Below are 26,100 nucleotides of genomic sequence, written 5' to 3'. Positions count from 1 at the left end.
TAAATCAGTGCAATTAATGTTATAATGATTGTAGCAAATAATACAGCTGCCATTTGTGCACATATGCCTTTTTGTCTCACCTCAATGCGAGTTGTCAAGCTCATGCATCTTTCATTGTTCACCATACTGGCTGAGATCAAATGAACCTGTCGGGATGACGCTGGAGGCAAGATGATGGTGACGCCGAAGAGGATGAGGGCGTAGAAAGCGAGGGACAAGACCTGCCCCTCCTTTCTGGGAGTATATGACATGGAGAGGTATCTCAAAGGTGTGCATTCAGTTTAGCGGCATACAAAAATGATCACCATGCCCATAAAGTGAAAACTGGATCAACTGATTTCATGTGCGCTCTTCTTTCTATGCAAGTCGTCCTGTCAAATGGAACTTTTCGGAGTTGAAACTGGCATTAAGGAATATACCAATACAGCCAACTCTTCCCGCCGCCTCTCTGAACACCCCAAAATCATTGGACAGGGTGGTTTGGTAACGTGCACTTGATCCTTGATACGACCCTTAGGTGGATACAATTTCTTTGGCCGGAAGTTTACCAAGAATAGACATCATCTAGTGGATTTTTGACAGGCAGAAGTATCAAGACATATTTGAAATTAAGACGGTAAAGCCACCAACATGTCCTTGGGAGCTTTGAGGGGGAAGATGCTAAACTCAGAGACAGAAGAAGTGAAGTCAACAGTTGTCAACTGTTTGGGAAAACTGCAAAGGTGAGATGAGTTGTGTATTTTCTCACAGGCACATACAGTGCAGTGCATGATGATTTAAAAAACTTAACGTGCTGGGACAATTTAGTAAAAAAAAAATATGAAATTATGCAGTATGTAGAATAAATACTTCTTTGTTGTGCCTGTTAAGTCAAACCTGTAATTTAATATTGGGCCAATTATAAAACAGTAATACATACCTCATGTCTGATAAATAATTCACAGAGGCATGCCTGTGTGCATGTGCATGTGAGTGTGCATGCATGTGCACGTGCGTGTGTGTGTGTGTGCGCGTGTGTGTGTGTGTGTGTGTGTGTGTGTGTATATAGGCATAATTTTTTTGAATCAATATTATGAATGACATTGTACATTCCAACAGTTATAGTGCGTGTATGTTGACACATCTCATTAGATTAGATTAGATTAGATGAGCCTTTATTTGTATGACAGTGAAGAAATTTACATTTCACAGCAGCAAAAATAAATAAATAAATAAAAAATACAGGAGCTGCTGAGAAGGCAGCCACTCTCGCAACGCCATCTTGAAATCAAAAACAAAAAAGCAAGAGCAATCATGTCCAAAATGACATTGGTTCTTCACTGCACTGTACTGTGATTTGTAAGAAACCGAATAATGCTCTTTCAAAATCATAAAAAATGGCATGATGTCTATATAATGAAAGCAAGCTATTATGTTTCTGTTTAGGTCACGTTCCCTCGTGTGCCCATTTTGTCGCCACCTGTTCTCGCTATCGTGTCCCTTGTGTTTAACCAATCAATTTCTCTCAACTGTCTTGTACAGATGCTTTTCGTTGTCTCGTCGCTTTGCTCTTATTTAGTTCCCTGAGTTCTGTCTGTGTTGGTTGGGTAATTGTGAGTTGTGAATTGCAAATACATGTGCGTGAATATCTTGTGCTCCGCTCCAGTCACGTTTTGTTTTATATCTCAGGTTTCTTTTGTTACTTTGACTTCCTTGTGACGTACAGGACTTTGAGTAATTTGACTCCTGTTTGCATCCATCCTTCCATTTTCTGTACCGCCTATTTTTCATTAGGGTTGCGGGGGTGCTGGAGCCTATGCCAGCTGTCTTTGGGCATCAGGTTGGTTCCGAGCCAATCGCACGGCACACAAAGACAAACAACCATTTGCTCTCACGCTGGCACCCAGGGACAATTCTTCAGTGTTCAATCACGCTGCCATGCATATTTTTGGCAATGTGGGAAGAAACCGGGGGATTTGGAGAAACCCACGCGGGACTGGGGGGAACATGCAAACTGCACATGGGAAGGCCGAACCGGGTCTTGAACTCATGATCTCTGCACTGTGAAGCCGGCATGCTAACCACGCGACTATTTGGCTGCCCTCCTGTTTGCATTTTTTGTTCAATACATTTGGGTCAATCCACCCTATTTTCAAAATCATGTCGTCCTTTAGTGCCCCCAGGCACTATCTTGGTGATCCCTACTCTACATACTCACCAATCAAATCCACACGCATGCACACATTGCTATCAAATAAAAATATCCGTCCCACATCGTACTAAATGCCCTACAATTGACAAGTTATCTGTTTTAACCCTCCTCTTGCCCAACACCATTTTGGGATTAGCCTCTAGTTCACATATGACACAAATAATGACAACTGGATGTATATAAATCGCTGATGATGTAGTGGTAGCCTGAGTTGTGTGTGGGCAGCGTAGGACCGGTTTCCACTCAGTGACTGTGCGGATATGGGTGTGAATGGTTGTTTGTCTCTATATGTATACCTTGAAACTGACTGGCGATCTTTTAGGTTGTACTCACCCAAAGTCTGGGATAGGTTCCAGTACCTCTTGTGACCCTGTTCAGGAAAAGCAGTCTTGTAATGGATGGATGGGTGGACATCCAGTACATACACGGTATGCAAAACATCACCATGAATAAGGAAATTGTTCTTCTGTTTTTTTTTTTGTTTTTTTTTTTGAGCAGAAAACTCGATGGCAGCAATGTAGAGGAGGAAAGCCAGTTTGAACTGACAGAGGATGGCCGTCCTGTGGCCTCCACATCTCGTTCCGCTCCACTGCTGGACTGTAGCTGTGGCGGTCTGCCCAAGCGTTACATCATCGCCATTCTAAGTGGTCTGGGCTTCTGCATCTCCTTCGGCATCCGTTGTAACCTCGGAGTTGCAATTGTGGAGATGGTGAATAACAACACCGAATACGTGAATGGAACTGAAATACTCCAGGTAGACATTCTTGCTTTAGATATTGAGGGAACTGAAGTTCATCAACAGGCTGTGGGGTCATGAACATCTGTCCTTGAGGGCTCCTATCCTGCATGTTTTAGATGTTGTCCACCCCCTCATAGCTCCCTGATTCAAATGATCAGGCTCATTATTGTGCTTCTGAAGAGCTTGCCAAAGAGTTTGGTCATTTGAATCAGGTGTGATGGAGCAGGGAAACAAACAGGATAAGGATTTTGGAGACCAAAGTTTGGGACCCGTGTTCGACACACTCCATCTCCTGAACTTTCATTTTTCTTTTTAGAAAGCTGAGTTCAACTGGGACCCAGAGACAGTTGGACTTATCCACGGTTCTTTCTTCTGGGGCTACATCGTCACTCAAATTCCTGGTGGTTTCATCTCAAACAAGCTTTCTGCTCACAGGTCAAATCAATTTCTTGACTCAGTTGCTTGGCTTTCTGTAACTACCGTTTTCATGACACTTGTTGCATTGCGTTAAGCAGTACTAGAAGTCACTCCATTGATTTGAACTCCCTCCTAAGTCTCAACAAACTCATAAATAATTATTTTAATTCCATGTCAGAGATATTCGGTCGGACACTGTGAACAGAGGCTCGAACACAGGAAGATTGTCTTTTACTGCCGGCAGGGGACACAGCCATTAATGACCAACGCCCAACTTCTGCAGCCCTCTGTCAAGCTATTTATTGAGAGTGTATCTACCCCGGTCAAGGTTAACGCTTCGTACTGATGTCACAAACATTTATTGTGGAACACTTGGAACACCGTGGAAACTAAAGGACATTTAAAAACAACAATTACTATGACAATAAGTTCGACAAGACATCGAGTAAATAAGCAAATTAATAACATACCCTGTACACCTTACAAACCGAAAGTAGATAAACTGTGATGATGTAGACTTTAGACTGACGTGCTCTCTCTCTCAATTATTCTCGTTCTGTCTCTCTCTAGCGATTACTCTGGTACATCGAAATACATGACACGGAAGAGGAAGTGATAATGACAAAACATTATAAATAAAGAACTGAAGACGATTTTAAGGAAAACACATATAAAGGTTCACAGAGAAATGTTAAACACTTTTACAGAATAACGAGCAAATAAATTATATTTTTTGTTGTCATGGCAACCAATTACAATATACCTGGCAGTTATAGAGAGTATATGCAAATTTAAGTGATACATTAGTAAAACTTAGTCTTTTTGATTTGAATACCACGCCCCTGGACGGCCCAAGCACCAACAACTATGAACAACAGAACATAGACATTTTAATTGGTTATTCTTTCCCTGAACCGATAGATTTGTAACCTGGCTAATGACCGCTTGATGTGAAGGAGTTTACCCAGTCCTAACTTATGTCCTGTGAAGGAGTTGACCAAGTACTAAATCAGTCCAAGGCCAGATCTCCTACATGAAGATGACAGGTTCACAGGCTGTGTCTGTTCACCTCAAATTGACCCCAGGTTTCTCTGTCTTTCCATTGTGGGCTTTGTGTTCGGCGACTCACTAACCTTGAAACTTTTAAATATGGTAACTTCTATTCTCTATCACTCCACATAAAATAAGGGACTTCGTTCCATTGCTAATAGGAAGAAATATAGCTGCCACCAGTATTCATATTGGACTATTCCATAAAAAAACATTCAGATAGGTCCTTTGCAACAACAAAACAAACACTGTCAAGAAGCAACCCGATGGCGTTGTTCTTAAATGGTTAAACCTGCTCAGTGCTCTGAGCAACGCAGATGGAGTAGATAGCAGCCCTGTAATAAAAGCTTCCCAGGAAAAGAGGACACACCACTGACAGAGTTAATAATGAAAGATCCTGCCTCTGATTTCTTTCTGAAACACCGCTGGAATATTACAAGTGTCACTTACACTCTGTTTTGGAAAAAAAGAGGAGAACGGGGGATTCAGTTTGCAAGAAAATTGGCAGGGAGCTGAGAACTCAATGGTATTAGGTCACTGCATGACAATCAGGGGTGTTCAGTGTGACTCATTAGATAGCTGACAAACAGAAAACAACCATGTCAAATGGTTTCACTTTACGGAGATGTTCATAGGCTGGCGTATTCTGAAAAGCTCTTCAGTTAGTCAACCCACTGTTGTTTTTACAGAAAAGATGGAAACCCCATGCTATTCTGTTATTTTACTCCCCACTGTATGCCTTTCTCGGTTCATTGATAAGAATGATATTTCAGACTGAAAATATGCAGAGCAGGAGATCATGACTGCAGAAGGCCAACTGAATTCCAGTCGACATAACATTCAAAAACCTTGACACGAGAATTTCGCAGTAGAAATTTGAACGTCTGTTAACATTGGCTAGGGTGTTTGGTACCATCTTGTGGCATCTTAGAGAGATTTGGAGGGAATACGCTCCGCTGAAATGAAACCAAAACAAACAGAAGCATATCAGTCGAAGAAGTGCTTGTTTTCAAGTTTATGATATGAACACCGTAAAATCTATGCTAATTTCAGTTCTTCTGTGGCCTTTTACGTACAACCATCCATTCATATCTTCTTTTCATTTCGATTTTCTCTTCAAGGGTCACCACAGCAAATCAGTGTCTTCCATCTAACCCGGTTTTGTGCATCCTCTTCTCTCACACTAGCTACCTTCATGTCCTCTGACAACATCCATAAACTTCCTCTTTGGTCTTCCTCTCGGTCTCCTGCCTGGCAGTTCAAGGCGCAGCATCCTTCTCCCGATATAGTCACTCTCTCTCCTCTGGACATGTCCAAACCATCTCAATCTGGCCTCTCTGACTTTCTCTCCAAAGCCTCTAATATGAGTTTTCCGTCTAATGTACTCATTCCTGATCCTATATCCAACCTGGTCACTCCCAAAGAAAACCTCAACATCTTCATCTCTGCTACCTCTAGCTCTGCTTCCTGTCTTTTCTTCAGTGGCACTGTCTCCAGTCCAAACATCATTGCTGGTCTCACCACCGTTTTATACACTTTTCCTTTCATCCGAGCTGAAACCCTTCTATCACACATCACACATCACACCTGACATTTTTCTCCAGCTGTTCCAGCCTACCTGGACACTTCTTCACCTCTTTTCCACGCTGCAATGGACAGTTGACCCCAAGTACTTAAAATTCTCCACCTTCTTTATCTCTTCTCCCTGCAGCATCACTCTTGCACTTGGATCCCTGTAATTCACACAATTAATTCCATCTTGCTGTGACTGATATTCATTCCTCTCCTTTCCAGGGCATATCTCCACATCTCTAGTTTCTCCGCCACATTGTCTTTCAAATTCCCATGAGACAAAATAAAATTGTTTTCGTTTCATAGTTTGATCTTTACATATGTATACAATATTGAATTTAAATTGCCCATCTGCACAAAGACAGCAGGGACAGGTGGATAAAGTGGTTCGTCAAATGAACGAATGACTGAATGAATTTCATTTGATGTGTTGGTTTTACACTCAACTTCAAAAAGTGGTGACAAGCAATACGAATCATACACAATTTCCTTCTTATCTGAGAAATTGTGCAAGGGAAATTAAGGAATTAAAAAGCTTGTTCTGGTTATATGTGTGAATAGGAGCTGAAAAAAAAAGTTATAAAAAGTGTTTTTTATTCCCAATAATTCATGTTCTGTGCCAAATTGCAACATGAAAATATAACATCAACCCAAAAATGTATCATCTTTTGGGCAACTCAATCAATATATTTTTGAAAAAAAATGACAGTATGTTTGAAAAATGAAACATCCCAGCTACCAAACCAAATGGAAGCACATGAGGGTTTTTATTTCTTTAATTCGTACTGGGTGATACTGTTACTCAATAGAAAAGGGTGAACGTCAGGCACAAAACAGACTCAAAATAGGTGATTATCAATAGGTTTCTTACACTTTTTTTTAACAATGTCTAGTTTTATTGTTTGTGACAGGGCCTTTAAGGTATGTATTTGGGATGCATAACTGTAATGAAAATGTACCCAAAATGGGACTAATTATTATAATGGTAATTATTATATCAATTATATTAGATTAATAGATTAACAGTTTTAAAACAGTACAGTTCTGTTTAGAGTCACCAGGAGTTTTGTTTTGGTTTATTTCTGTTTTTCAATATGGTACACAAACACAAGAAGTATGTTTACAAATTAACCACAAAAAAAGATGCACAAAATATGTACACACTGTATTCACTGTACCTAAAAGTGTAAGCAAATCAAAAGTCATTGTGTGACCTTGGCCTCTCCTTCTCTCTGCATCTCCAAGATAAAGTGAAACCCATTTACTCATCAACTGATCAATGTGGAGGCAAAAGACACGACATATACAAACAGCACAACTGTAACTGTTTGCTTCCAACTACTTTTGATTTCACAAAGATTACATTTCGGTGCATATATGACTAAACCAACTGGCGTTCTATTGGAGGTGTATCAAGAGATTTTGAAGTTTGCATCGAGTAATGAAGGGGGCATTTCCTCAAAGTGTGTATCGAGGGTTCTTCATTTAGCGAAGGAGCTGAAAATAATGACATCCAAAGGCTTGCTGGCTTCAGATTGTTCAGGAAGATTTGACAGCAATAACCCCTCAGGTAACAGCCCCATTTAAAAAAAAACAAACATGTTTTTTTTAATCTTATAGTTTGAGCAGTGATTCTGTAGTTTTTTCAGTACTTTGGAAATAGTTATTGTAGCATTTTGTTTGAGATGATTTTGATGTACATATTGTCATGCATAGTGCTGAGCGGCTGGAGTCGTAAGTCAAATCACTGGTTGTCAATCCTTTATACACTGAATCCCACATATAACTGAATGGATTTCACTGTGCATTTTTCATTGAAAAAAGGCAGTTTTAGTGGCCTGAGGCCGGTTGACGCTTAGCTTGCTGCCGCTGTACAACCACCGATTACTGTCCTGTTTTATAAGTAATGCCAGAGAGTGCAGTGCTCTTCCTTCCATTTCAATCAACATTGGCAACCTGTGCATAGGTGGTGGCCTCCCGTTTTTCCCTAAGATGCTGTTTCATTCTAAGGGTTTCTTCTGCCTCATGGTCTCCTTCAGTTATCAGTAAGAAGCAATAGCTCAGCAAATGTGGGCAAGTTCGACTTCTGTCGTTCTTCAGCTGGAACTTGTCCTATCACCCAACCAACGGATAGCGCTGTCGGCCCCGCCTGGAGCTGCACAGGTGTTGGTCGTTCCAATCAGTGGCAGTTAAAATGACTCCCGGCACAACCATACCTTGTCGGGTCATTGTATGAGTTTGCTGCACGCACCCTGTCAGGTTTGTTTCATTTAAGCAGATTTTTACTCATGGTTTTCTTTGATACTTTGTACTTTTTGTTCCTACTGACTTTATTTTAATACAATTTGTCAAATACAACCTGCTGCGCCCTCCTGCCTGCTCATTTGGGATCCACAACCATCACCGCCTCGCAAACCGTGACATAAATGATGGTAAGGTGTTTAAAAAAATAGCCAATTTTGGTACCAAACTTGTGGCATCTTAGAGAGAGTTGGGGGGAATACTCTCCGCTGCCGGAGATTATCTAACTGAGTCAGGTGGTCAGGGGCAATTAATAGTAGCGCAGTTCTCTTAAAATAATGTATTTTTTTCGTCTCTCTGCAGGGTGTTTGGCGCTGCCATTTTCTTGACGTCAGTACTGAATATGTTCATCCCATCTGCAGCGAGGGTTCACTATGGCTGTGTCATGTTTGTTCGCATCCTGCAGGGCTTAGTTGAGGTAAGAATGAAAATATGAAGTTTTCGAGAAATGGCTAGCGGACATGGGTTCATTATTCGGGTCACATTTCCCATCTAGGGTGTGACCTACCCAGCTTGCCATGGGATGTGGTCAAAATGGGCCCCACCCCTTGAACGCAGTCGATTGGCCACTACATCCTTCTGTGGTGAGTTGAAGTTGTGAAGGGAGCCATGCTTTCATCAATTTTCTATGTGTACCTATGTGTCCCCATGAAGGTCACGGATGAGCTGGATCCTTCATCCGGACAGCCTACTCCAATTTCCTCTCATGTGTTAGAAAACGTGTTAGAGCGTAAATTGTCAGTAGGTGGGAACGGTTGGTTCACTATGGCGGGGGTAGGGAACTTTGGTTCCGCAAGAGCCATATCCTGTCTGCTTTACATCGCTCTCGCTTCAACAAACCCGATTCACATGATCAGCTCATCAGCGACTTGTGTAAAGGCCTGATACGATCATGCGCAATTGAATCAATCGGCTGTGTTGGAGCAGGAAGAGATCTAAAACAGCCAGCGTATGGCTCTCGAGGAACTGTAGGAACTCCGGTTCCTTGAAGCCATCTAGAAAATGGATGGGTGCAAACGCAAAAAGTGGGTGGTCAGTTTCCATCAAGTGTCACTGGCTATAAAGAGCAGGTGAGTGGTTAGCCAGTTCTACATATGTTCTGCATGCTGCATCAGGAGATGCAATGGCAATCTACACAACAAATGACATCAACCTCATCAAAACACTTAGACAATGGCATTAACCGCATGGTTAACTTTGACGGTATTACTAACTCACATATGACTCTCCACATTTTGAACAAAGCACAATTGGTTATCTAACAGCAGGTTAAGAATTTAACTGAGGTTGCGTGTTAGCCAGTTGTTAAAATAGCGTGCAGTTAAACAATCTGAACCAAAATTTTGAAATTACAGTTTCATCTTACTTTTTCATTCTGAATACCTTATTTTCCGGTTTATAAGGCGTACCCAAAACCCTTAATTTTCTTCAAAAGATGGCCCTGCGTCTTATACACTGGTGCACCTTATATGTGAAGTAATGTTAATTTAATTTCTGTTGAGTTAATGGTGAGCCACAACAGGTCTCGCAACTACTGGCAGAAGCCACTGACTCAACTTTCCCCTGTAGAAAAAGTAGTGCTTAACCGCAGCCTCTACCGTAGCACCTTATAATGTGGTGTGCCTTATATTGCAAAGTTTTTTTGTACAATGAAGTTGCACCTTTTAGTCCAACGCGCCTTATATAGGGAAAAGGTTTGAAAATACACCATTCATTGGAGGTGCGCCTTATACTCTGGTGTGCCTTATACACTGGAAAATACGGCAATGTAAAAATGTGACTGCTGCCAAGGTAACATTGTGTTTTAAAAATAATCCTGAAATTGAACTCACCTTGTTCCAGGATCCTATGCAGGAGCCGTGATCGCTATGCCTTTGGCTGGTGTGTTGGTTCAGTACATTGGGTGGCCGTCAGTCTTTTACATCTATGGTAAGATGTTGAATGTCAACACCTGTTTCTGCATGTACAATGCAAAAATGCCGGGAAGAATGAAGACAAACAGAGTCGAGAACTGCCAGGAGCATTGAGACATTAAGTCAACATTAAGCTGTGAGAGGAAATGTCAGAGTGAAAGGGACAAGTTATCATTTAGTTTTTATACTTCTGCCATCGCTATTCAGGCCCGTCAAGTCTATCCAAGAGGTCGGCTACAGTCAAATGGTGTCCTGAATGGACTTCCCAGTACGATGCCATGTCAGGTGCCTCACACCTGACATGCAGCCAAATACAAAAATAATACAAAATAAAACAGCATTGTATGCCATCCAATCACAGGACGTGTCGTTGATGAGGATGAACCTGGCCCACGTAGGCAACCCCTGAAATACGGTTGGAAACTGTGATGGACCTTCTGTCAATTTAACGGAATGCCCACCTGTGCTAATATCCTCAAGTATTTTAACCAAACCTTCAAGGAAATCCCCTATTACGCTATATGGATATAGTAGAAATCATTGAGTATTTTATGAATTTTAGCATCACTGTTCATTCACCAGTCACAAATCACACATTTTTAGATAAAAACAATGGCGAGCTTAATTTATCAAGAATATTTGACTAGAGTCTATTGAAAGATTGCATCACTCTAATGACAGTTCACATTCCAACCTGTGTGAACTAATTGCTCATAACTACGCTATTTAATTGCATGAGAACTAAGACTACATCAGATGATAGCACCGCGTGGTTGGCGTTTTTAGGTTGTGCACAAACATATAGCCACAAATCAAGTAATTGTACATCAATTACTCAAAATGTCTTCTGCACAATATACTATTGTATTGTATATACAAATTAAAAATATGTGTAACGTCATAGCCAACAAATATGTCAGAACACCGTGTGTAATTCTCAATGGGTGTCTGTCATGACAAAATAATCAAGATCCTGTACTGTTAGTCGTTACTTTGAATGCATTGCACAATAAACCTTATCTGAATTGCTTTCATGATTTATTAAAACGATTAACACCGACATAAAATTCACATCTTGTAGATGTTTTTTAATAAAAAGCTACTCTGCTTTTTGTGCGATATGATCTCATGATTTATTGAGGAGAAATAGCCCTTTCCTGTCTGGGTGCTGTGACTCATCATTTAATCGGAATAATAATGAATCTTCTCAGGTGGAGAGTCAAAGTTTCAACATGGTTTAGTGATTCTGGCTCACTCTTATCAATACAGTGATACCTCAGCTTACGAACTTAATTGGTTCCCAGAAAGTGTGTGTAAGGCGAAAAGTTCGTCTGCCAAACATTTATTTCCCATAACAAACCATTAAAAATTAGAATAATCCGTTTACGGGTCCCCATTAAACATAATTTTCTACTAAATAAGCCTGAAAACAACACAAAATATACCATATTTTATGTATAATAAATGTGCTATTGTATTGTAATTAAAGAAATAAACTGTACTGTATAATAATAACATTTTATTTACCTTTATGATGGTCGTTGATGTAGTTGCCTCTTGGTGATATCCGAGTGAAGTTGCGGGGCTTTCTCAGTGATAATACCCTCACACACTGTCCCTTGCTAGCTGCTTTTCATTAATCCAAATCAACAGAAGTTTTTCAACCTCTTCTATTGCCTGCTTAGACCAGTGATTTTTCAACCACTGTGCCGCGGCACACTAGTGTGCCGTGAGAGATCATCAGGTGTGCCACTATCCAGTGCCCCTTTTTCAAATTTAAAATTTTACAAACATTTATTAATCATTTTCTGCCAATATTATGTCATTGTCCTGTGTCTGTGCTGAAAAGACTGGGAGGGTAATTTAATATTCATCCATGTGGCAACACGTCACTGATTGCCTCTTTCCTGCGAGTTGGTTCGTGGTGTGCCACAAAAAAATTCCAATGTGCGTGCCCTGGTTCAAAAAAGGTTGAAAAACACTGGTTTAGACAACACAGAAACACCCTTCGCCACACGTAGCAACGGTCAATTTAGCATACATGGACGCTAACTCACACAAACGCTCACCTCGTTCGTGTTTTTTGATGATCTCCTTCTTCTGCTCGACCATAATTTTCTTTTGTGTCCTCTTCGGCTTCACACTAGCCTGTGGTGGGGTCTTTTTTGGTCCCAAAAAAGCAAAAGTATCCACATCTGCACTGGGTGCACTAAAAGAAAGTGGGTGTGGAAAACTAGTCCGCCAGCCTCAGTGTCACTGTTCGACCGTGTGGTTTGGTGTTCTTCCACCGAAAACTAGTGCGCCAGCCATTGAGGCGCTCCGTGTGTTTCCCGAGAGATTATTCCCAAGATTATATGCTCGTGGATTTCATGTTCATAAAACGAAAAATTCGTAAACTAAAGCGCTCGTAAACTGAGGTATCACTGTACTTTAAAACAAGGGTGTCAAACTCATTTTTTTGCAACGGACCACATTGTAGTTACGGTTTTTCCTCGGGGGCCATTATGAATTTGGGAAGCCATTAGAATGTTTAATCCCCTCCACATATTACCTATGAATGAATGAATTAACAAATTTCTAGTTTTCTAATTTGAGTGTTATTGAGGTTTATATAGGACACTTTGACATTTCTCAAATATGATTTGCTGTCACAGACCACATAAAATGGTATAGCAGACCAGATTTGGCCCCCAGGCCTGACTTTGACACCAGTGCTTTAAAAATGACATTTGTGGATATAGTATGTTTTAGCCGCTCTTTTGTTCTATGACCAAAAGGTATTTTTGGAATCGTGTGGTATGTTCTGTGGCTGTTGTTGGCCTATGGAAGTCCTTCTGTGCATCCAACAATCACGGATGAGGAAAGAACATACATTGAGTCCACCATTGGCGAAACAATCCACCACCAGAATGTGACTCAGGCAAGTACAAAGGTATCACTGACATTGATCATTTTGTATAGTCTCTTGACGTTACTTTTTTCCCTCAACTCTAACACGATAAGAAATTCAAGACACCATGGCGTCGTTTCTTCACTTCCATGCCAGTCTATGCCATCATTGTGGCCAACTTTTGCCGCAGCTGGACCTTTTATCTACTTCTCATTAGCCAGCCGGCATATTTTGAAGAGGTCTTTGGGTTCCCAATTAGCAAGGTTGACCTCGTCTTATCATCACACAGAAACCGTAAATCAAGGCAACAATATTTTATGTTACATGTTATATAAGACTGCATGATGCTCTCACAGGTAGGGATCCTGTCTGCCGTGCCGCACATGGTGATGACAATTGTTGTTCCAATTGGAGGACAGCTGGCAGACTTCCTGCGTGGTAACAATATTATGACCACTACGAATGTGAGGAAACTCATGAACTGCGGAGGTAGGTATAGGAAATGTTAAGCAATCTGCACAATGTACACATAAGGTGAACACACATCCCGAAATACTTACACTCAACCCCGACTTCTAGAGTCCTTATAAGTTATAAAAGTGTGTTTGTGTATATGTACCTAATTGCCTAATAATTCTGCACACCATGTCTATATTGTGTACATACTGTATATGTATATACAGTCGTGCCTTGGCTTATGAACTCAATTGGTTCCCAGACAGAGTGTGTAAGGCGAAAAGTGTGTATCCCAAAAATTAATTTCCCATAGCAAACCATTAAAATGAGAATAATCCGTTCCCAGGTCTCCATAAAATATAATTTTCAACTAAATAAGCCTTAAAACTACACACAACCTACCTTATTCTATGTACAATAAATGTGCTATTGTATTGTAATGAAAGAAATATACTGCACTTTATAATAATGTCACTTTTATTACATTTGTGATGGTCGTTGATGTCTCTTAATTGACACCTGTTGCTTTCTGACTTGTAAGGTCTTATGAAAGTGAGGCATCACATTATCATTCATCATGTTGATGATTCTCATAGCCACAGTCTTTTCTGGATGGAACTGTTCAATAAAAGCCTGCACGTCATTCCACTTAGCCAACATTGCCTTGATGCTCTCACTTGATGCTGCAGCCATCTCCTCCTCCTCACCCTCAAATGACAACTCCTGAATGGCTTGCTTCTGCTTGTCCTCTTGAAGGCAAACCAAATCCTCTGTGTTGAGGACCTCATTATGGTCAGCAACAAGCTCCTCGATGTCATCTGCATCCACTTCGAGTCCCATGTTCTGTCCAATGGAAACAATGTCGTCCAAAACAACTGAGTCATTGTCACTTGAGGCTTGAGGGCTGGGCTCGAGTGACGAAAGGAAAGCGGGGAGTGCGGATCCAAAATACACGGCGAGACAGATAGTCGTGAACAAAAGTCTTTACTGAGGCACGCATGAAAAAATGACAGCAGGATGAGGTGAGTGAGGGAGATCGGTGACAGCTGATCTGACGGCACGGAAGTAGCAGGGTAGCTTCCAGAATACTCCGACGGCGACTGTCTAGCGCGATCGGTAGATATAGTCAGAAGGCACAATCAAGGGAATGACAATCAGCTGTGGGGACCCAGGTGCGTGATGATGGGAGGGGCCGTCTCCCCGGGAGCAGCGGAGGAGGTGACAGGAGGGGCGGGGCGCGCCCAGGACGGCGACGAGATGTGACAGTGCCCCCCCCTCAACGGACGCCTCTTGGCGGCCCACCAGGTTTGGAGGGGTGAGCCGCATGGAACGCCCGGATGAGAGACGGGTCGAGGATCCAGGCACGTGGGACCCACTGTCGTTCCTCCGGTCCATAGCCCTCCCAGTCGACCAGGTACTGTACTCCTCTGCCCATGCGCCTGGAGTCAAGTATCTCCCGCACGGTGTAGACCGGTCCGTCGGCCAACATCCGGGGGGGGGGGGCTAAGGAGCAGGTTTCCACTGGCTTGAGGAGGGTAACGTGGAAAACGGGGTGGATCCTCATGGTGGGTGGCAGCCGGAGCCTCACCGAGACTGGGCTGAGGATGGCCTCGATGGGGAAGGGACCCATGAAGCGTGGGCCCAGCTTGGCTGAAGACCCTGCCAGCCTAAGGTCCCTCGTCGACAGCCACACCTCCTACCCGACCTGGTAGTTGGGTGCCTGTCTCCGGTGACGGTCCGCCACCCGCTGGTTCCGGGATGCGGTGCGTGTCAGGGCGTCCCTGGTCTCCTTCCAGACTCGGTGGGCCCGTCTGAGGTGATGTTCAATAGACGGGACCTCCACCTGGCCCTCCTGAGTGGGAAACAAGGGCGGCTGATAGCCACAGGCGGACATAAATGGGGACCGACCTGTGGCTGCGGAGACCAGGGAGTTGTGGGCGTACTCCACCCAGGGTAGGTGCAGGGCCCACGACGCCGGGTTGTGGAGGCACACGCACCGGAGGGCCGCCTCCAGGTCCTGGTTCTTCCTCTCCGTCTGTCCGTTGGTCTGGGGATGGTATCCAGACGACAGGCTCGCCGACGCCCCTAGGGACCGACAGAAACATTTCCATACCTTGGACACGAACTGCGGTCCCCGGTCCGACACGATGTCCGTCGGAATCCCGTGGAGACGGACGACGTGGTTAACCAGGAGTTGAGCCGTCTCGATGGCGGACGGCAACCTGGTTAACGGGACGAAGTGGGCCGACTTGGAGAATCGGTCCACAACGGTAAGGACGACCGTCTTGCCACGGGAGGGGGGGAGGCCTGTCACGAAGTCGACGGAGATGTGGGACCAGGGTCTGGACGGTACCGGTAGTGGCCGGAGGAGTCCTGCCGGGGGCTGATGGGAGGCTTTCCCACAGGCACAGGTCGGGCAGGCCTTCACGAAGAGGGTGATGTCCCTCCGGAACCCTGGCCACCAGAATCGTTGGGCGATGAGTTGGATCGTCCTGTTGACCCCCGGGTGACAGGCAATCCTGGAGGTGTGCCCCCAGACGAGCACCTCCGTGCGAAGAGGGGGGGGGGGACGAACAGGCGATCCTTCGGACAGCCCCTGGGGATGGGGGTCGTCCCCTGGGCTTGCTGGACTTTTCTCTCAACCTCCCACCTCAGGGCACCCAGGATGCGCTGGGCCGGCAGAATGTTGGTGGTGGTCTCCTCCTTTTCTGCCGGCTCATGGATGCGGGATAGGGCATCGGGCTTGGTGTTCTGTGACCCTGGGCAGTAGGTGAGAGAAAAGTTAAAACGGGTGAGGAAGAGTGACCATCGGGCCTGACGGGAGTTCAGTCTCTTGGCCGACCGGATGGCCGCCAGGTTCTTATGGTCAGTGAAGACGGTGAAGGGGTGTTTCGCTCCCTCAAGCCAGTGTCTCCATTCCTGCAGGGCCAGGACGACCGCCAGCAGTTCCCGGTTGCCAACGTCGTAGTTGGCCTCAGCGGGGCTGAGCCGGCGGGAGAAGAAGGCGCATGGGCGTAGCTTCTGGTCTGTGGGAGAGCGCTGGGACAGGACGGCCCCTACTCCGGACTCGGATGCGTCAACCTCGACCGTGAACGGGAGATCCGGGTCGGGATGACGCAGAACAGGGGGATTGGTGAAGGCTAGACGGAGGCGATTGAATGCCCCCTCAGCATCGGGCGTCCACCTGAAGGGAATCTTGGTGGACGTGAGGTTAGTGAGGGGGAGTGCCTTCTGACTATACCCGCGTATGAAGCGGCGGTAGAAGTTGGCAAACCCCAAAAATCGCTGAAGCTGTTTCCGCGTCTTTGGGATCGGCCATTCCACCACCGCTTTGGTTTTAGTGGGGTCGGCCCTGAGCTGCCCCCGCTCCACGATGAACCCTAGGAAGGACAGAGAGCGGACATGGAACTCACACTTCTCTGCCTTCACATAGAGCCGGTTTTGCAGGAGCCGCGCCAGGACCCGTCGGACGTGTTGCCGGTGCTCCTCTGCGGAACGAGAAAAGATGAGAATATCGTCAAGATAAACAAAAACAAAAACATTGAGGAAGTCCCTGAGCACATCATTGATCAAATTTTGGAAGACGGCGGGCGCGTTCGTGAGTCCGAACGGCATCACCAGATATTCAAAATGTCCTAACGGTGTCTTAAATGCAGTTTTCCATTCATCCCCCTCCCGGATGCGGACCAAGTGGTACGCGCTACGGAGGTCTAATTTGGAAAAAATGGTTGCTGATTGAAGGGGCGTGAAGGCTGAGTCCATGAGGGGGAGGGGGTATTTGTTACGGATGGTGATGTCGTTCAGACTCCGATAATCGACACACGGACGCAGGGTTCCGTCCTTCTTGTCAATAAAGAAGAACGCTGCGCCCAGCGGAGACCGTGACGGCCGAATGAGTCCCGCCGCGAGGGAGGAGTCTATGTAAGTGCTCAGGGCTTCCCGTTCCGGTTGTGAGATGTGGAAAAGTCTGGAGTCCGGTAATGGAGCCCCTGGCTGCAAGTCAATAGCACAGTCATACGGTCGGTGGGGCGGCAGGGATTGGGCGTTGTCCTTGCTGAACACCTCCCGCAGGTCGTGGTAGCAGTGTGGCATGCCCTTGAGGCAGATGGCCTCAGGCGGTCCACCGCGGGAGGCGTCTCGCCCTGCCGTAGCCGACCGTAGGCAGTTGGCGTAGCAATAGGGGCTCCAGCCCTGAATGGTGGGACCCTCCCAGGAGATTGACGGGTCGTGGGTATTGAGCCAGGGGAGACCCAATACCAACGGCGCATTCCGGGAGGGCATAACTAAAAATTGGCGGTGCTCGACGTGGTTCCCCGCGACCCGGAGTTTGAGCGGGGCCGTGAAGTGGGTGACTCGGGCTAACAGTCTGCCGTCCAAGTCGACCATCTCCTTTGGGGGGTGGAGATCGACCAGCTGGCAGCCCAACGAGTCCGCCAGCTGGGGGTCAATGATGCACCCGTCGGCCCCCGAGTCCACTAGGGCCCGCACGGTTTGGGAGCTGGACGGGCCGATTAATTCGCTGTCCAGCTCCAACCGCGTAACGGGGGTCGTGGATTTGACCTCCAGAGGTCGCTGTGGTCGCCGTCTTGACGGGGACTTGCGTGGACCTGAGGTCTTCGCCTGGGGGCCTTGGGTGCGACGAGCCCCGGGGGTAGTGTGGTCGTTCCTTCCCCCGAGGATCATGGGTTCGGGGGATTCCTCCAGGCGCCGCACACGCTCGCCGCCAGGTGTGGTAGACCTGGACCGGCTTCGGGGCTCGTCGAGGCGCCGGCCGCGCTGCTCCCTCTGTCGCTCTCGAAGTCGGTGATCCAGGCCGATGACTATGGCAACCAGGTCGTCGAAGGTGGTGCCAGCGTCGCGGGTAGCCAACTCGTCCTTGAGATCGGTGTTCAATCCGCGACGAAACACCCCCCTCAACGCTCGGTCGCCGTAGCCGCTGCCAGCGGCCTGGATGCGGAAGTCGACGGCGTATTCCGTGGCTGAACGGGTCCCTTGGACGCAGTCCAGTAATCTCCCCTCAGCTTCGGACTCCGTCACCGGATGATGGAAAACCCGGCGTAACTCGGCGACGAAGTCCGTGTACGAGGTGCGCAGCTCCGGTCGGGACTCGCGGATGGCCAGCACCCACGTCTCGGCTTCTCCCGTGAGCAGGCTGGTGATGAAGGCTACCTTCGCCTCATCGCTAACGCAGGCGTATGGGTGTTGCTCAAACACGAGCGTGCACTGCATTAAAAACTGAGCGCAGCGCCCGGTTTCGCCTGCGTAGCGGGAGGGAAGAGGAAATTGAGGAGCGTGCCTACTCACGGGCGGGGAAGACTTGGCCGTGAGAGCGGAAATGCGTGCCTCAGCCGCCTCGAAGCGTTGAGCCAGCATGGTGGTAATTTGGCTGATTTCCGCGATGGCTCGGGCCAGCTGGCTCGAACGCTCCGTTTGCTCGGTGAGGGCGGCGAGAAATCTGTCTTCGCCGGCGGGATTCATAGTTGGTCGGAGTATTATGTCACGTCACTTGAGGCTCGAGGGCTGGGCTCGAGTGACGAAAGGAAAGCGGGGAGTGCGGATCCAAAATACACGGCGAGACAGATAGTCGTGAACAAAAGTCTTTACTGAGGCACGCATGAAAAAATGACAGCAGGATGAGGTGAGTGAGGGAGATCGGTGACAGCTGATCTGACGGCACGGAAGTAGCAGGATAGCTTCCAGAATACTCCGACGGCGACTGTCTAGCGCGATCGGTAGATATAGTCAGAAGGCACAATCAAGGGAATGACAATCAGCTGTGGGGACCCAGGTGCGTGATGATGGGAGGGGCCGTCTCCCCGGGAGCAGCAGAGGAGGTGACAGGAGGGGCGGGGCGCGCCCAGGACGGCGACGAGATGTGACAGTCATGAGGATCAAATCATTCAAAGTCCCGCAGTGTGTGTGTGTGTGTGTGTGTGTGTGTGTACTAAGACACAACAGGAGCGACATGCCTCAGGTTGTATAGTGTCTGTCTGCCAATCTGCAGGTTATTGCTTCCTCAACTCTCAATTGACTTCATTTTATAAGAAAATACGATATAAATACACATTCTTGGAATTTCTTGGAGGAGGTAAAAAGGAAATAAATTCTTCTCGTAAAAATAAATCCATTTTTTTACAGTGTGCGGCATTAGGTGGTTTAATGGGCTTTAAATAAGAGGAAAAAGAGACTGTATTTGCACATAGTTGAATTAATGCAACTCGACAACTGTTGAATGGTGTGTGTCCAAATTCCAGGCATAAAGCATTTATATACTGTTCTACATGTGGGTCTCCCGTTCAGTCAAACATTCAGATTTTACTCTATAATAATTTTCAAACATGTCAAACTTAAAACATAAAAAGTTAAGTTTGCACAATAATAATTTTCAGTAAATTGAACCAAATGTTTTGAGGTGTACGCAACAGTGATTATTATCACATTACTTCTGTTCAATACCAGATGCTTCATGTCACAAAGAGGGTACAGCAAGTGCTGAAGAATGAATGACTCTCTGTGTCTTTGTGTTGTCATATTATTTGTTATTTAGTTTGTTTTTGTTTTACTTCATGATGGCGCCGTGAGAGTGTCTGCCTTTCCAGCAGCTCCTGTAATTTGTTTTTCTACTTTTCTTTCCTTTCCTCTTCCTGTCATAACTTTGCTGCTGTGAAATGTAAATGTCTTCAATGTGAGATGAATAAAGATACATCCAATCCAATGTCTTTTTGCAGGCTTTGGCATGGAGGCTACTCTGCTTCTGGTGGTGGGCTTTTCACACACCCGTGCTGTGGCCATCTCTTTCTTGGTGCTTGCTGTAGGCTTCAGTGGATTTGCCATCTCAGGTACCCTTTCTCTCTTGGTAGTACAATTTACCCATGCCCCGACTTGTGAGTTTTTTGAGGTAGTGACGATCACTTGACTTACATGAGCTTCAGATTTTCCACACCTCTGCAAGTGAAACAAAATTCACCTATTTAAAGTGGAATCTCTTAGGGGAAACTTGGTTAACGGGAATGATGCTTCTTGACATTCCTATCTACGTGGAATGGTCACTTGTTTGTTTTCACACACATTGTAAAGGTTTCTTGCAACGTGTCGTCATGTTTCGTTTCGTGAAACATGCAATGAATGTTATTATTAGGAAGCCCTCAACTCCCCACCTTACTGTTGGGCGGGGAGGATGTTCATAAAGCGAGTTAGTTTCTTTACATTATTTTCTTGACAAGTGCAGGTTCATCCTGAATGTTTTAAGGATTTTATCATTCAGAAAATTTAAATAAGCATTATTCATAGTTGTCAAATTTATCATTGTCACGATACAATCCTGTACAGCCCCATGCCCAAAGTCCGGCTTGGGGGCCCAATGCGGCCCTTGGTCAATTTTCATCTGGCACTAAAAGCTGTCATCTGCAGGCTCAAGTAGGAACAGGAAATTAGTATGTAAGTACCGTAATTGACATGATGAGCCCCCCGATTTTCTAAAATGGCGATTTTGTACATTAAAAACAAAATGCTCAAATGCTGGCAATTAACAAAAGAATACAGTGAGACCTCAACTTACAAACACCTTAACTTACAAACTTTTCGTCTTACAAACGTCAAATTTATGAAAATTAAACCTTATAATAAGCACTATTTTCATAATACACACCCACCACGGCTGGCGGAGTGATCTTCGGCGGAAGCACACGACCGAACAGCACCAGAGGTTAAGTTACCAACAGTCCTTATGGAAGGTGACTCTCCTTCCATAAGCCATCAACGACCATGAAAAACAGTTACATGAGGAGACAGTCCTCATGTAATGCGCCTCTTTCCAAACAGCAATTCCCTTTGACCTTTGACCTCCAATGCCATTCCATCAAGCCATAAATGACCATCACAAATGTAAATGTAAAGTGACTTTATGATACAATTCAGTGTATTTCTTTCATTACAATACAATAGCATATTTATTATACATAGAATAATGTATGTTGTGTGTAGTTTTAAGGCTTATTTAGTTGAAAATTATATTTTATCGAAACCCAGGAACGGATTATTCCCATTTTAATGGTTTTCTATGGGATTTTTTTTTAGATAGATACTTTTCGCCTTACACACTCTGTCTGGGAACCAATTAAGTTCGTAAGTTGAGGTCTCACTGTAATTACTTCTACAAAAAAGTTAGTGTTAAATAAAAGTGAAGTTAAGTGAATCTTCAATTTCAATATTCAATGTCAATTAAATTTGGATATGCATGTTTCAAATGTACCCAAACACATACTTAAGACAATTAACTGCTGTTATATGAAAAGAATGTAAAGCCGAAAGGAAAAGAAAATATGTAAAGAATGTCCGCCAAATCTGGCCCCCTTTGGACACGCCTGCTGTACTGTGTTGGCAGGCTTTAACGTCAATCATCTGGACATTGCTCCTCGCTATGCCAGCATCCTGATGGGAATTTCTAATGGTGTGGGAACACTGTCTGGAATGGTGTGTCCCCTGATTGTTGGTGCTCTGACCATTCATAAGGTACAACTATTTTTTTTTTTTGCATAAGAGGTTGTGATCAAAATTCAGTCAAAGTTGAGTCATAGATGTCAGGAGTTACTAACATGTGCTCCTCGCTAGTCGGGCAAAGTGCTTGGTTTGAGGACTTCTGACTATCGTTGCAAACCTTGTGTCGTATTAGACTTTACTTTAATTCCACTTGAAATAGAAAGCATGAAGTTGACATACCTGGTGATCGTAATAATTTAGCAATGCAGACATTATTATGCGCAGCAATGACGTGGCATTATCTTTCATGAATGCCTACATGAAATGAATAAATTAAACACATTTGTAAGCCTGCTCCAACCAGCAGGCCATATGTTTGCATAAATGAAACTTGTCAGGATTTTGAGTTTGTTTGTGTTTATTAAGCATCAACTTTCAATCGGCTCAAAGAAAGTTGACATTCATTCTATTGGATTAGATTAATTGCGAGAATAAAGTCACTTTGGGATAAACTGCATCTGTATTCCTGGGTAGAGTCTGAGTGTGGATTTTTTTCCATCCTGAGAGGTGCATCACCAAGAAAGCAATGTTTATTTCCGTCTATATTTTTGACGCGATTCCCTCTTTTCTTGCGACAGACCCGCCTTGAGTGGCAGAACGTCTTTGTTATCGCATCCATGGTGCACTACACCGGGGTCATCTTTTACGCTATATTTGCCTCGGGAGAACAACAGGACTGGGCCAACCCCGAGAACACATGTGAAGAAAAATGTGGCTTTGTCGAAGAGGATGAGCTCGCTGAAGAATCTGAGCTCAACAGCGAGACCATGACAGCTCCCAAAATGAGTTACGGAACAACCGATAATGCGTCAGGTCAGAGACACGGCTGGACAAAGAAAAGAGGGGTGACCATGCGAGAGGAGTATGGCAATTACGTGAATGGAGAACCTCAGAAGGGATATCAGTGAGCGGTTCTGTGCACATGAAGACTTTGGTGATGATCCAGATGGTGATGATGATTTACACCTGTGGAAATTAACCATTATGTACTTCAAACAACTTGTATTAACTTAAATGAAAACACTGTTTCAGAGTGATGACTTGTCTTTGAAAGCAAATGGTTACAAAAGAGAAATGTTTTATCTCGATCATGATTTTACAACTCATTTGTCTTGTCACGTGTCAAGTGTCACCTATACAACATGCAGTCTGGATTTGATAGCAGACCTTAAAGATAAGTTTGTTGCTTTCGCTTGATGATTGAATACACGAGCTATCCCTGCACAATGTATTAATAATTGAATACAGTATACCTTCACCTTGTTTGAGGTACTGTCAAGTTATGTTGTTTTTTTGAGCTCGCCCCCTAACTTGAAAAGGGTTTTGACTGTGTTGACCGGGATTACACTGGGACTTCACTCTTTAACTCCAATGATGAGACAGATTTCTCCTTTCTTCTTCCTCTTTTAATTTGGACTTAATCTTCTCTTTTCTCATTGAAAAGACAATTGCTGATTGCAAGGTGAAAAACCTTTGAAGAAGGTAAAAACACAAACGGCAATTAGGTTTACATTTGAAGGCAGTCTCTGAACAGGCTTGTTTTGACATTAAACCACCAAATCAAATCATCAAATAAATGGTCACAATAACAGGTTCTCTCACCGTCAACCACCCTGGTCTTTACACAGTTGAACTCCACTGCACCAGGCAAACTCCTAGAGCAGTACTTGAACCGAACCGAACGCTGAGCAGTGTAGCAACTGACTATTTTAAGGAGTGGTTTCTTCTGGTGAGTGCCTTCCTGATTACTGAATGGCTTTCAGTTGCTGGTACATTTGTTTTTATTCCAGTTCTCTCCTCTGGGGGAAAAATGGTGCCAAACTCATCTTTGGACTACAGCTTCGGCCATATTTGTAGTGCAGACCACCATAGGATGATATATCCCCCTATAATTCTCATAAACAATAGTTTAATCATTAATGGGCTGTTGCTCCATTCAATAGGGTACCAAAGACAGGTACCAAACCCAACCAGTTCATATGCACGTTCAACGAACCCTTCATTAGTGGAAAACAAAAATCTCACTTTTCAAAAATTCATGACATAAATAACACATCTACTAAAAACAGAACAAAAGTAAATAAAATTTCAAGATACAAGTATATATTTTTTAACTTCACAACATACTGTCATGTCAGTCACACAGTGCCCACTGAAAAAAAACAATATTTCCCACCTTGCTTATTAGACAAGCAATTTATTGTGATCATCTGCAACCAGCGATGGCCAAGTGGGCATGTCATGTCTGTTTAATTTATTTTTTCATTTGCTATTTCCATGATGACAGGTGAGGCACGGCCTGACTCTACGTCACTGCTAATAGAGGTGAATCTAATTGAATTCCTTAATGTAAGTGATACCGCTCAGGAACAATTGAAACAATGTGCAAGGTATCAAACAGAGCTAAAGTAATCAGTGCTATAATACAATCCGATAACAGTTATTGCAGAAAAATCAATGAACCATTTTAAAATGATCAGTCGCCGGATTTGTGGTCATCATGGAAATATCAAATGAAAAAATAAATTAAACAGTTATATTTATTTAGTGATTTGTACTTTAAAGTTCTTTTCATTTAACTTCACCATTGTTTGATTTTTTTTCAAAATTGCAGAATTTTCACATTTACCGTTCAAATACTAAGTAGAGACGAGCGGTGAGGCAGCAGCCGGCTGAGCCTCAACATGGATTGCGCAATTATGCAGATGTTCTTGAGCGCCTCAAGGTGAAGAGCTCGAGCTCAAATGATTATAATGTGATGCTGCTCCACAGGGTTCCGCGAACGTACAAAGAAGTTATATTTAGGTTACTGTTTACATAGTTATTGGCTAGGGGAAAGAAGCTGTTTAAATGTCTGATGGATTTAATGCGCATGGATCTGTCGCGTCTGCCTGAGGGGAGTCGCTGGAAAAGGTGGTGGGCAGGGAGCGAAGGGTCCAATTGGATTTTATGTGCCCTTGTCTTGGTTCTTACAGTGTGCAAGTCCTCGAGAGTGTGAAGGGCACTCCTGCTGTGCCTCCCTCCTCACCTGGACTTGTGAAGTATGGTGGCTTAACCATGCTTTGACATGCTTTTTAGTGACGCAACTAAGTTTGAAAAAAAATACAGATAAAAAATGCTAAGTAAAATTACTGAGATTAAAAACAAAACAACATAAAAACGATTTTGTTTAGTAATTATCAATGTTGTACAATTACCACCGTAAATTGTATTGTTTGTTTGTTTATTTATTTATGTTTGGTTTCAACATGCAGTCTCAAATTGGAATTTGCAGAATAGTGTCCACAAACAATTCATTAAAGTTTAAAAAGTGGCATTTGATCCATTTACAATACTTTCTGAAACTACAAAACTCTGTCCCTATCACTGTTGTTTATATCACTAGCTGTTTACTTTTTTTTTTTTTTTTAACGACAAAAATGTGTCTGTTTCCCATCACAGTGTGGTAAACATCCTTTGTCTTATCTGTGTTCACACTACAGTGTGCTTCAACATAATTACTTGTCAGGATATTCCTTCCTGGTGACAGACATATGTTTTTTGGGAGGGGTGGGGTGGGGGTGTGTGACTTTTTGAGACAATATCTTGTGTGTATTTGGTCAGCAAATACAAGTTGCATTATTGATTTTTCCGCTTGTGCTAAAGTTCTTGAGTTGTTATGTGTTTCTATACATTTCTTACCTTGACCTTCACCCTATGTAATATCTGGATGGGTCGGAAACTAAATAGCCTCTGAGCCAACATGAGGCATCTGGCTTTTTACCATTTTCAGATCGTCCTTTTGCAGTTGCGGCTTGTTCCATAATACAAACCACAGAGTCCAGCAGCCAATGGCAAAGGTTCTGTTTATTCCAGTGAGAGTGTTCTGTTGACTCAGAAAAACCCTATTGAATGGAGCAACAGCCCATTAATGATTAAACTATTGTTTATGAGAATTATAGGGGGATATATCATCCTATGGTGGTCTGCACAAGCAGCAAGGAAAATGATACAGTTGGATCTAGTTCAGTTATTTGAATTTTATAATCACCTT

General features: G+C 44.1%; 1 protein-coding gene across 1 annotated transcript; it reads left to right on the top strand.

Annotated features, from left to right (window-relative positions):
- The first annotated feature begins 630 nt into the window (after positions 1 to 630).
- slc17a8 (solute carrier family 17 member 8) lies at positions 631 to 23,098 on the top strand. The gene is given in 12 exon segments (XM_088996345.1): positions 631 to 722; positions 2,690 to 2,945; positions 3,247 to 3,365; positions 8,574 to 8,688; positions 8,767 to 8,854; positions 10,113 to 10,199; positions 12,961 to 13,155; positions 13,158 to 13,336; positions 13,430 to 13,562; positions 20,258 to 20,368; positions 21,913 to 22,040; positions 22,646 to 23,098. Coding segments are annotated over 12 exon segments (1,833 nt in total). The 3' UTR covers positions 22,976 to 23,098.
- Positions 23,099 to 26,100: the final 3,002 nt, after the last annotated feature.

Source organism: Hippocampus bargibanti, linkage group LG05, assembly GCF_051943395.1.
Source record: "Hippocampus bargibanti isolate YZ-2025 linkage group LG05, ASM5194339v1, whole genome shotgun sequence".
NCBI lineage: Eukaryota > Metazoa > Chordata > Actinopteri > Syngnathiformes > Syngnathidae > Hippocampus > Hippocampus bargibanti.
This window is presented reverse-complemented; position numbering and strand designations above follow the sequence as displayed.